At 43.7% G+C, this 12,700-nt stretch overlaps 1 protein-coding gene across 1 annotated transcript in view; it reads left to right on the top strand.

Annotated features, from left to right (window-relative positions):
• The window catches only part of CUNH10orf67 (chromosome unknown C10orf67 homolog), a 76,467-nt gene that overhangs the window by 31,018 nt on the left and 32,749 nt on the right, over nucleotides 1–12,700 (top strand). Inside the window, exons 6-8 of the mRNA XM_050152698.1 lie at nucleotides 1,017–1,164; nucleotides 2,229–2,287; nucleotides 6,874–6,939. Coding sequence (XP_050008655.1) covers nucleotides 1,017–1,164; nucleotides 2,229–2,287; nucleotides 6,874–6,939 — 273 coding nt within the window. The remainder of the gene's footprint in view (nucleotides 1–1,016; nucleotides 1,165–2,228; nucleotides 2,288–6,873; nucleotides 6,940–12,700) is intronic.

Genomic DNA, 12,700 nt, shown 5'->3' with positions numbered 1-12,700 from the left:
TAAAATTCTGCACCAGCCTCCATGATCCATGACATCTTAATTTTTTAAAGTGTGTCCATAAAACGTAGACAACCATAGGCGAGTATATTCAGATGTTTTCAAAAGCTTTGAAACAGACAAGAGGAAGAAGAAAAAAAAAAGGGTAGCCTCCCCAAATCAACTTCCATTGCATAGGAAAAAGCCTCTGTCATAACGGACATGGCACGATTTAAACAAAAGACACACATAATAAAAATGTAAATGAGTTTGCTTTGCTAAAACTATAACTTTAAAGTCTTTTGTTGTAAGTTATCCTGAAACCTTCTTACAAGGTAATCACTTTGCATAGAGATTTAAACCCTAGTCTTCAATAGCGTTAACTGCCTGCACAGCCCCTGTGACAGGCATGCAAAGCCACGTTAATGTTCAGAATATGAATTGCCTCTGGGTGGCTCCTCCACCCAGAAGAAAACCAACTGTGTGGATATCTGGGCGCCTGATGGGCTCCATGCGGCTCCCAGCCTGCACACGTCACCCCTTTGACATGTGATGGGCTCCTCGTGACACTGGCAGCGCTGACACTGGGAAGTGCCACAAAGCAACAAGCCCCCCTCCTTAGTCTTGCACTCTGCCACCCCCTGGCGCTGCCCATCCATGGTCTCCCCAGCCTGCCTAGTTACAGGGCATAACACTTCAGATCCTGAGAGGGAAGTGTGAGTGGAGGGGCCCCAGCTGCCTCCCCGGACACAGCCTCCATAATGAATTGACCTGAATGCTGAGGGCACACAAACAGTATGATGTGCATAATTCCTGTCAATAAAATGTCCCCATGTGCTGGGGTCTTTGTACAGAATGTGCTGAGCCCTTTCTTCCAGCCCCTTCTATTTAGTCCCCTTCCTTTTTGCTATTCATATTATAAGTGTGTAATAGAATTCAGAAAATGATATGATAGAGGCTCTGTATCCGCATTGTCCTGGAGTTGCATATTTAAACCCTTGCTTCCCTGCGTAGAAATATGGAATTCCCCGTCGTTGCAGGACAGTCTAGGCAAAGAGGCCAGCTCTTCCAGGCTGACCGCAGAAAAAGAACTTATGGAATGCAAGACGGAGAACGAGCGGCTGCTGCAGGTGATTGCCATGCTGGAGGAGGAAGCGCAGATGAGCCTGAAGGAAAACTCAATACTAGGTAACCCTTCCGGCGCCTCCACGGAGAACACGACCCGTCACAAACTGTCGTGTTTGGCTTTTCCTCAGACGTGTGTTTAGTTACTTACACCTAGAAGACAGCAGTGTGAGAGCTGTCTTGGTTTTCCCTAAGATAGCTTCCCTTGCTCGGAGCATAGGACGCATCTGTGTGAAGGAACTCAGAGTGTTTGTTTCAAAAAAGACAAAACAAACAGAAATACACATTAGCCTTAGCAGGAAAAAAACAAGTGCTAATCAGTTTGCTCTGCTTCGCTTACAGGCGCTGTAAAGAGACACGCGCTCATTTTCCTTCACTGTAGCACACATAAGGGAACATGTTGGGGTGTACTGTGGAGAAGCAAGCTCAGCCCCTCAGAACAAAGTGCCAGGACTCACACTCAATTTTTGATCCAAATTATAAGTGCAAATTTTTCCTTCGGCACTTTAGATTCCCTTTTGTTTAGACAATAAGCATCAATAAAAATTACATTTTTGTCACCAGAAGCACACTGCTGTAAAGGGCCTTTAAAAATTGACTGTAGCCATTATATTTGTGGGGTTTTTTGGTATGATGTTCTGGTAATCTACAGTGTGAAAGCAGGGCAAAGACTAAGAACACGGTGTGAGCACTGGCGAGATGAGTCGTATTACGGTGTCCTGTGGTACAGGATGCCGTCGTGCCACTGTGACGCCGTTTCTCTTCTGATGTGGTGTGATGATGCTTTCTCAGGTTGTGGTCTTTCTTGGCAAATCATAAAGTGCTAAAGCACTTTGTATTGGCTGGAACTAACAGCAAAGAATGCCCACTGCTATACTGACGAAAAGCATCCCGCCCTCAGCCACACTTACTTCTTACTCCCGATCCGACTGGCCAACCTAACAGCAGGGAGAAGGCTGTGAATGTCAAGGGCATTTGTGAAGGTCACAGTCCTGCTAGGGACTCCTGAACACTACGCCTGCCCGTGCCTCCCTGTGCCTCCGCGGCCTGCCCCAAAGCAGGCGCTTTGAATACAGGGGCATACGTGTGTAATTTCATGGTCGGCCTCTCTCTCCTTTTGTTTACAGAGGATGAAATTATATGTCTGAAAGAGATTGCAGACCAGGATCAGCGAACTATTCAAAAGGTACGAACATCTTTTACATTGATAAATGACTCCTTTTAAATTGAAATATCAGCACCATCGGTGAAATGACATCATGTCCAGGGTATCCTCAAATGTAGAGAAAGTTGACTTAAACATTTCCCCATTGTGTCATTTTAACGATGTATTTCCTTAGGATCTGGAATAAAGGGGCTAACAATAAATAAAAATTCTGACTGGAAACTCATTGGAGTATTGGATTGATGCTTGAGAGCATCAATCACTAAGAGTGAGACTACATTGCCACATCTTTTTTTGAGTGAGAATGAATTGGCTTATTCTGCTGGACCAATATCGGTATCATGAAACCAAGAATCCCCGTGCCAAGAATCTAAGTGTCTAAGGGACACTTAGAATGAAGAAGCATTTGGAGTTTATAAAATTTACAGATACAGATGGAAAGGCAGACCCACACCCCCAAGTTATTCCAAGAAATGTATGTATTTTCCAGTAACCCAGCCAACTATCAATTTTAAGTTAAATTGAAAGTATGGATCTTGGGGCTGGAGAGAAGGCTCAGGGGTTAAGGGTATGGCTGCTCTTCCAGAGACCTGGGTTCTGTTTCCAGAACCCAACCAACCAGTTATAACGCCGTTTCATGGGATCTGATCCTCTATGGACAGGGCATGTACTTGGTACATAGACATATGTGCAAGAAACACAACCATACATATACATATAAATATTTAAAAAATAATGAAAAAGAATACATACATACATGCGCGCGTGCGCGCGTACACACACATACACACACACACACAACCTTTGCTCTTCAATTACACAAGTCACATCTCAAAAGCATCATGACCACACAGACCCAAGTAGTTTGGGGTCTGATTATGCAGTGTAGGATGTTCCTGGGGTTTAGATAAAACTAGTTCCAAGAACGGTAGTTAACACTGATAGGTCGGAGTCAGGCCGCGATTTTCTCCGCTAGGCGGGTTTCCATGAAGTCATATCATTTTCTCAGGCGTCACCTGGTCTCCTTCAGCTGCATGCAAGCCCTCCTGTTACAGAGGAGGAATGGCGTCTGTGGGGAGACGGTCCCAGTCTCAGGATTGGTTCTGTTCTTGTAAAAATAAAATATCCAGATTCTGCTTTTACCCGACCTGTGAGGAAGTGCACTGTTGATTAAAATCTCCCAGACCACTCATCCTTCTCCACCTCTGGGGAGAATGAATTATGGAGGTGTCCACTCTGTGTGGGAAACAATATGCGGTTAAAGCCAAAAATGTCCCCTGTAAGTGGTCAAGGACGCAAACCATGCCCAGTGTGAACTGACCCCGCTCAGTCGCAGGCTGCCCCAGCTTCTAGGTTTGTGCTGCCCAGGGCTCTCTTTCTCCCAACCACACGTGACCGCTGGACATTTGCAACATGACCAATGCAACTGAGGAGATTCATTTTGAACAATTTTAACCCAGTGCTTGTTTCAATGAATGGAAAAAACCTTCATGTTTTCAATAATTTAGGTAATGAATCTGCCTTCTTATTTGTAAGTTTTCTGAAATCTACATAGATAAGAATTTAGCTCTCCAATTTTCCCTATAATTAAAAAAGATATATACATGTGTTTTTAATTTTTTATATAAAATTTGAGATATTTCCCTTATAATTCTAATATTTATTGATATTTGCTGTGACCCTTTAATACAGTTCTTCATGTTGTGGTGACACTAACCATAAAATTATTCTTATTGTTACTTCATAACTGTAATTTTGCTACTGTTAGAAATCACATGTATCTGATATGCAACTCCCTATAAAAGGGTTTTTGGACATTTCACTATAATCCGCTGTAGTATAGCTGATCTCTTTCAGCTCATTGATGAAGCACTATTAATAAAAGCTCTGAGTCAGGCGGTGGTGGCGCACTCCTTTAATCCCAGCACTCAGGAGGCAGAGGCAGGCCAATCTCTGTGAGCTCGAGGCCAGCATGACCTACAAGAGCTAGTTCCAGGACAGAACCTAAAGCCACAGAGAAACTCTGTCTCAAAAAAACAAAAACAAAACAAAACAAAAAACAAATAATAAAAGCTCAGAGACAGATATTGCGGTACAACCTGAAGACCAGAAAAGCAAAGCAACCAGCCACTGCCTCTTATCTCAACCTCAGTCGGAAAATGGTGATCTTGCCTCCAGGAAACCTCAGAAATGAGAATGAGTCTAAGAGCTGTCTCCTCCCATCTTATAGTCCTCTCTAGTTCTGGGATAAAGGGCATGCACCACTACCACCTGGTTTCTATGGCAAACTAGTGTGGCTACTGGGATTAAAGATATCTGTCATTGCTGCCTGGTCTGTAAGGGTGGGCAGTGTGACTGTTTTACTTTTCTGATCCTCAGGCAAGCTTTATTTATTAAAAATACAAATGAAAGGCCACAACACACTCATCCTCGGAAAGTCCTGTTTTTCTCTTGCTTTTCCTTCAAATTACTGGAACTTAATACAGATGCAAAATATAGACTCACTTATTGAGAAGAAAGAATCTAAACCCCTAGGTTCCTGTTTTATTTCTGACTTGCCCTGTGGACTAGTTCTTGCACCCCCTCTTCTTTCTCCCAGGCTTACAATGTATGTTGTAGAGATAATACTGTGTGAGGAAGTGGTTTGCCATCTGGAAGCAGGTCAGACCTTGTTGAACAAGAAAGAACAGATCTTTGAAGTTTGTTCCTAATACTCTTCAGTAAATTAGTTCAGTGGTGTTTATTAGGTGGATTTGAATGCACACTGCACTACTGTCAGAAAAGTTGAAATGTGTGGATATGTATGTATGTACATACATACATAAACACACACATACACACACACACACACACACACACACTGTGCCTGCTGTGAAGTCACAGACCAAGATCACAGAGCAGGGTAACACATGGAGAAGAGAATCTGGCTTCATCTGGAGGATTCTAGAAAATCTTCCCAGACATTCCCATGCTCTTTCTTCTCCTGGTCCTCTTGGAAGGGCTGCTCAGAAGATAAGAGGGCATAGAAGCTGGTGTCCAAGTGTGAGTGTTGCTGAGTGGTGGGAAGTGTATCCGGGACTTTCTGACATGTGACATGGCTGTATGAGGGACCTGTTGAGACGACACAGTGAGAATCTGTTGTAGAGCACAAAGAGGGAAACTAGAGGGAGCTTGGGGAAGAGGCAGGCAGAACAAGAACGAATGGGAAAAAACAAACTCAAGTATCAGCTAAGACACAGGTCCCCTTCTTTAATCGGTAGCTGTAATAAGTTGAAAGCGGGTGTGACTCTCACCTTCGGTCCGGGATCACAGCCCTGCAGTATAGAATTCAGTAGCACTTGTGCTTTAATTCCAGGGATCTAACAAAAGAGACTCTAAGCCTGTTTTCCATCTGCTGCCACCTCACAGTCCCGTTTTGAAACCGCTACTCTAGTAGGTGGCAGACCAGGAGGCAGAGGGCACAGTAGGAGTGTGATGCTCAGTAAGCTGGGGAAGCTGTAGGAGGTGTGCCCAGCTTGGGTAAGATCGAAGCTGGCTGAACTGCCTCCCAGAAGCCAGACAGAGCTAGGCAGAAAGAAAGTGAGAGTCCAGAAGGGAATCCTAAGTGCCATCAGAAGCCATCTTTTAAAGGGCAAGGTGTGTGGTTTCACTAGCTGGGGCGGGGAGGTACATGAGAGGGAGGATGGCAAAGATCAGACACAGTGGAAATGGAAAGGGTCACTCATGCCAAGGGGTTGGATGCCTTCTGAGTCCTTGGAGAAACCTGGGCACTGTGCTAGGCTCAGACTTGTGTTTCATTTAGGTGAATAAAACCGGGCAGTGGTGGCGCACGCCTTTAATCCCAACACTCTACAACAGCGTAGAGGAAGAGGCAGGCGGATCTCTGTGAGTTCAAGGCCAGCCTGGTTTACAGAGCTAGTTCCAGGAGGCAGGCACCAAAGCTACAGAGAAACCCTGTCTTGAAAAACAAAACAAAACAAACAAAAAAGATGAATAGGAAGAGGAGGGGGGTCTGAGCCAGGGTGATGGGCAGCTTAAATAAACAGTAGACAATATAGTCTTGACTGTGACTCGAGAAGTTTATCAGATTAGTAATTACAATTAATTGATTGAGCTGAGCAAAGGTCTAAATTAAGATTTGAATTTTACCAATAAAAACAGGGATTAAACTACAAAAAAAAACCCCAAAACAAGAAAAAACTGCATAGGGACGGAGATAAAATGTGTGGTTTTAAGGGGAATTTTCAGTCAATATGGATATAATTTGATATGCAAATAAATATAGCACAAAAATCTGAAGCAAGAGAATGTAACATATGGAAAGTTAAGCAAAGTTGTTACAGGAACTAGGCTGACTCACTGGGCTGCATGGTGAGGTCATATTTGAGGGTGGCAAGGAAAGTTCTAAGTACATTGGCATTGTTTTGGATATTTTTTTATATAATCAAAGCATAATCATCTGTAGGAAATTAATTTTCTCTTTGGTCACATTGTGATCCATTATTCTCCCTTATTAAAATGTGTTTTTACCACGTTCTCCTGAGGAAAGCATTTTAGGTGTTGTATTCTTATCTTTAATCAAAATTCCATATTTTTCTCTCTTACAGTTAATGGACAGTAGAGACAGATTGAGATATGAGTTGGATTGTGAAAAATTAGCCATTCAAGATATGGTAAGATGATTTATATTCCCTGTAAGGAATCTGAATTCGAGACTTTAATTTAACCTGAATGTTTTAGCAGCTGCTTCTGTAACTTTGCTGTGAACTGTTTGTTTCTACTTCACCAAACTCCTCAGTGTACATATAATTGTAGAGACTTCTAAGCAGGCGTGTGGGGGACATCTGAATGATGCTGTGATAAACTGGAGGTAAACTCTGAGTTAGAAGCAGTCTGCCCACTTACAACAGTGTACAAACTACTTTCATTTTATTCTGGAAATCTGAAAGCAGAGCGGAAGCTGAGAGGCCAGGATTTTGAAGGATTTGCCATTTTCAGTTACAAATTGCAGTGACTGACAAGAAAGGAGCCCAGCTAGATAGTTTGGCATTCTGTGGTAGTCTCATAAGACAACACTGCCTTTTCAAGTTCTTTAAAGAGAACTTTCCAGACGGCTGGCCTTTTATCAGTTCCCTCCCCACCCCCAGGGCCCTCACCAGCTCCTGGTGCTGGTCTGGCTGTCAGCTGATCACCACCACTATGTCTTTGTTACAGTGAACTGTGTTTATTATAATAAAAAATAAAACACAGCTTGACTTGGGTCTCCAATGTGCCTGGAAAGAATATGATTCTGTCTGCAGGAGACAAGGTTGCTCCAGGAAAGCCACACCACTTCGGATCCTGAAACATTGCCTTTTTCACAGCTTGTCACACTTGTGCCAAGTTGTGACTGTCTCCCCAACTCTGTTTTGTTACTCCCGGGCACCCTGTGTTTTGGGTTCCTTGTCATAGAAATTAATGCAAAACAATGGTCCTGGATTACAATGAAGCCTTCTATGAAACCAACTTGGAAATGCAGGCGAGGGGGGAAAATTAAGACCCACTATTCACAAACACCACACGTTAGCAATTGCCTTATTTGGTCCTTTACTTTCAAATACCTGAATATAAAAAGCTGCCCTCTATTGAGTACACTTGGTGAATTTCTGGTATTCTCACAGCCTGCCTTCCTCTGCTCTTCCAGCGGAAGTCCAGCCTCTGCCTCCAAAAGAGTTAAACACACACGTAGTGATTAAAGGGGGTGTTTTTACTGGGGGAAGTAAATGTGACTCTGTGAGCTTGTCAGCAGCCACAGAGAAGAAGGCAGCACTCCAGCAGTGAATTCGCGCCTGTCCTGGGAGTACCCCCCATGCCCTTTGCTTTTTTAAAGACTGTACGTTGTGTTCAACGGGTGCTATTGTCTCACCCACAGGGGAACCAATCCCGTTTTATTTTGTTGTTTAGGAGTTTGTTGAGCCCCAATCGTGTTGCCAAGCTGCAAGCGTCTGCCTCAGAAAACAAAACAAAACAAAACAAAACAAAACAAAACAAAACAAAAAAAAACCAGAACATTAGTTAGAGTTTTTAGTATGCTTAGAACTAGTTTGGGGGGTTCCGGTTTTTAGTAGGGGCGTGAGCTTAAACCTGTCCTCCAGAAGAAGGCCGTCATGGGGAACTTGCTTCCCTCCACCTCCCCAGGGCATTGGTGCTGCATGAGAAAGAGGTGACTTGGGGGATGTTGGCACTGTTGTTTCATGCTATGCTGTTTGTCCATAAACCAGAGGGGAGGAGTATGTTGGAGGGAGCAGAAGAAAGCACAACTGGCCATTATTTTATAAACAGCTATTTTCTCACTGACAGTCTCCTGTTCTTTGGTTTTCTGTTACTGTTTCTCAGAATACTTTCTGGCCTGTTGAAAGTCTCATGTAAGAAGTCAATATATATTTTAAAAAAACAACCCAATAAGCATAGGTAGGCAATCATACATGGCATGTTAGAATTGTCATGAGACAAACATTTGAGAAATCAAAGGAGGAAAGAGTCATTTGGGCCACTGTTCCCAATGTTCCAGACTGTGACTCACTGGGATCATTGTCCCTAAACCTATGATAAGTAGAATATCTGGGGCCAGAAATGGCAGCGCTTGAGGTATCAGGACGAGGCCAAGCAGAGGGACCCAGGACAAGATAGAGTCCCTAAGAACTTGCTTCATATTTCCTCCAGCTAAAGTGTCACCTTGATGTTCAACTACTTCCTAATAATGCCGGCCACTTATTAATCCCTTAGTAGTATACACATTCATTGATTAGGTCAGAGTACTCATGACCCAATCGCTTCTCCATGGTTGGGTTCATTTTCTACAGATTTAGCCTTTAACACACAAGTCTTTTGCCGGGGGGGGGGGGGGGGCATATCCATGCAATAGCATGTGGAGAAATTGTATCCCTAGGAGGGACTTGGAGAAGCACAGGAAAGAGTTCTGCATCTTCCCATGGTCCTTAAGCGAATGTTTCCCATTTGTCTTGAAGTGTGCAAAGGAGTGAGTTCCCATCAGAAGAGAAGCTTGGTTGAGCCTCTTCCTTGACCTGATACCCATATGCCTCATCTCTCTCTGCTTTCTTGGTGCTGCCTAGAGTCAAGACAGACAGTACAGTTTGGACTCTAGTGTCATTCTGGGGACAGTACTAACAGACTTCTGGGCCCATGAGCTTCTGGAATTGGGCTCCAGATGTCCAACTTCCTTTAAGTACATGCTGCAAGTCAGTCTGGTCCTGTTATGTGTGTCAGTGTCTGGCCAACCAGATGGGAAACTGATGTTTCCAGTGGTCTGAGCGAAACCTCACTGATCCCCAAATTCTGGGAAGGCTGATGCTGAATGAGCAGTGGTGGTGTGACTGGGCACAGGCTGTCAGAGGAGATCTTCTCTCATAGTCTCACTACCCACTGGTCAGTCCAGTGTGTCCCCTGCAGTGCTGGACAGCTGGAAGCCCTGTTCAGCCTGTACCATCTTCTTATGCAGTCCCAAGGGCAGAGGGCAAAACTGGTGAGAGGAAGAACTCCCTTTGTTAGTGGTTGTTCACATAGCCTCTGAGAACCTCCACTGGCTACTCATGACAGCTCTGAAAGACCTAAGGGAATTAATGCCTTATGGTTATGAAAATAATTTATGATTTACAGAACCCAAAATGGCTTTAGGGATTCTGAGGATTCTCGGACCACAGTTTGATAGCTGCTATACTACTTAATAGTAAGTTGGAAATATACCTAGCCAGTTGTAAAGGAGATGTCTTTGCTCTTTTATTCTTTTGATCTTCTTCCTTTCCAATTCATTTATCCTCTAATAACCTTTCCTTGGCACACTGCTGTCAGAATGTCACCTTAGTAACCCCCTCTCTACTCTTTTCATTGTTCTTTATTGTGTTCTTGAGGTAGGAACCTGCTGATCCCCCTGTTTCAGTCTCCCAAGCCAAAGGATTGCAGTCATCCAGCCACACCCAGCTACATTAAATATTTTCTCAATGGACTGTGCTACTAATGTTAGGCTCAGGCGGAAAGTTCCAGATGTGGGGCTAGAGAGGTGGCTCAGCATGCAAAAACACTTGCTGTGCAAGCATGAGCTCCTGTATGCCAGGTGTTTCCATGTGTGCCAGTAACTAACTCCAGTGCTGGGCGCGGGTGGCAGAGCCATGAGTGTGCTCAGAATCGGAAAGTTCTAGGTTCAGTAAGAGACCTTGTCTCAAGGAATTGGGATGGGGAATGACAGAAGAGAACACTCAACCCCAGCCTCTTGTCTCCTCTGCTTCCTTCAGTAGTGCCACAACCTGTCAGGCAGTGGTTCTCAACTCACAACCCCCGCAGAGGTCTCATATTGGCTATTTACATTAGGACCCATAACTGTAGCAAAATTACAGTTATGAAGTAGCAATGAAATAATTCTGTAGCTGTAGTGGGGTGGGGGTCACCACAACTTGAGGAATCCTTCAATAAAGGGTCACAACATTAGGAAGTCGAGAACCACTGTTAAGTTTCTACAACCTCTCAAAACAGAGCCAACAGCTGGGGACCCAGGGTTCAAATGCACAAGCCTGTGGAGGAGATTTTACATTCTAGTCATAACTACTATCACATGGAAGTGTGTAGAAGCCATCTCTCTCTTTAAGGAAGTGCAGGGCCATAACACACAACTATGAGAAGATGCATTTGTGGCCTAGCATCTGCTTTTACTCTTTCCATCCTACCTCTCATAGGTAAGATGTTCAGCAGACCTGAAGTGAGTCCCTTGCAGCTCTGCCAGGCATCTGTCTGTAACGACAGCTCTTCTGAGAAACATCCATGGCCAGACAGCTCCTATTGGGACATTAGCTTAATTTTTGAATGATAATCCTATGCTTGGATTTCTTTGCTCTATTGCTCTGGCCAAATTCTTCAAGTAACTAAGAATAATGTGTCATGGCAGATCAGTTTTGACTGGTTCTGATTTTAGAGAGTTTTTTTGTGCTTCATCATCAAGTATGATATTTGTTACAGGGTTAACTCCTGCCTGAAGAGGCTTCTTTTCCCCTAAGAATGGGTGCATGTTCAATGAAGCAGACCAGAGGCTATTCTCAGATACTTTGCACACATCTATTCAGATAATCATACAGTTTTCCCCTTTGATCTGATCATGTCCAGTTATTACATTAATAGCTTTTATCCTATCATTAAAAAGCTCTGTGTGCTTTTTTTTTTGCATTTTGCAACCATTGCCTTGTATTGTGAGTGAGGCTCATCCGTGTTGTTACACCACCCTGCAAATTATTCTGAAGTAGAATAAAGTAGAAAGGACTGATTCCTAGATACTCACTTATTGATTTATTTAGAGACTTAAAGTGCTGATTGTACTGCCTGTTTGCCAAACATGACTTCATTTGCGACCTAGAACAGCATGACCTAGAGAAATACCTGAAACAATGGATTGTTGCCCTTAACAACCTACTGCCTGCCACATAAACTTTCCTGTAAGACCTCGCTTGTTCGCTCTCCTCACCTGTAGTTTTAGATCATAAAATGAGAATGCAAACTGGCCCGGACCCCCAGGCCTTTCGGGAGCTGTCCTGGCTTCAGTCCACCTTGAGGTCTCTTCTCCACCGCTCTCACTGCTCTCATAGAGTGCTTATTCCAGAAAGATTCTCATAACAGCGGATGCCATGTTTCCTGCAGTGAAGAGACATTGTGATGGTTTCCACTTGATGACCCTCCTTATCCTGAACCTTTCTGTGCATGTGTCCTGGTGCCATGCCCTTTGTATGAGTCTACCTATTGTAATTTTAAAAATTCCATGAATACCTTCTCTCACATGTTCAACTCCTCAGTTTATGGATTATGAGCCATCCCACATAATGTGGACCTTTTATATACACTGAAGAATCCATGAAAGCTTAGATTCTGACGGGGATAGAATCTTTACTCATATATTGGACTTGAATGTGTAACTCCAGAGAATATTGGCTGCAATCAATAAAAATAATCAGATGACTAAAAAAAAATTCCTTATTTGCTAAGTAATTTTCGAAAATAACTCTGCTGATGTATAGTACTGACATCGCCATAGTGTTGACATCCACAGCCTCCCAATTTTACAAACAGCATTTTTTTAATTTATTAAAGATTTCTGTCTCTTCCCCACCTCCGCCTCCCCTCTCCCTCCCCCTCCCCCAATCAAGTCCCCCTCACTCATCAGCCCAAAGAGCAATCAGGGTTCTCTCCCCTGTGGGAAGTCCAAGGACCACCCTCCTCCATCCAGGTCTTGTAAGGTGAGCATCCAAACTGCCTAGGCTCCCACAAAGCCAATACGTGCTGTAGGATCAAAAACCCATTGCCATTGTTCTTGAGTTCTCAGTAGTCCTCATTGTCTGCTATGTTCAGTGAGACCTGTTTTAACCCAGGCTTTTTCAGACCCAGGCCAGCTGGCCTTGG

This window comes from Alexandromys fortis, unplaced genomic scaffold (genome assembly GCF_014885135.2).
Source record: "Alexandromys fortis isolate MF-2015 unplaced genomic scaffold, M_Fortis_MF-2015_v1.1 scaffold_54, whole genome shotgun sequence".
Taxonomy (NCBI): domain Eukaryota; kingdom Metazoa; phylum Chordata; class Mammalia; order Rodentia; family Cricetidae; genus Alexandromys; species Alexandromys fortis.
The sequence above is the reverse complement of the archived record's forward strand: the minus strand, read 5'-3'. Positions and strand labels throughout refer to the sequence as shown.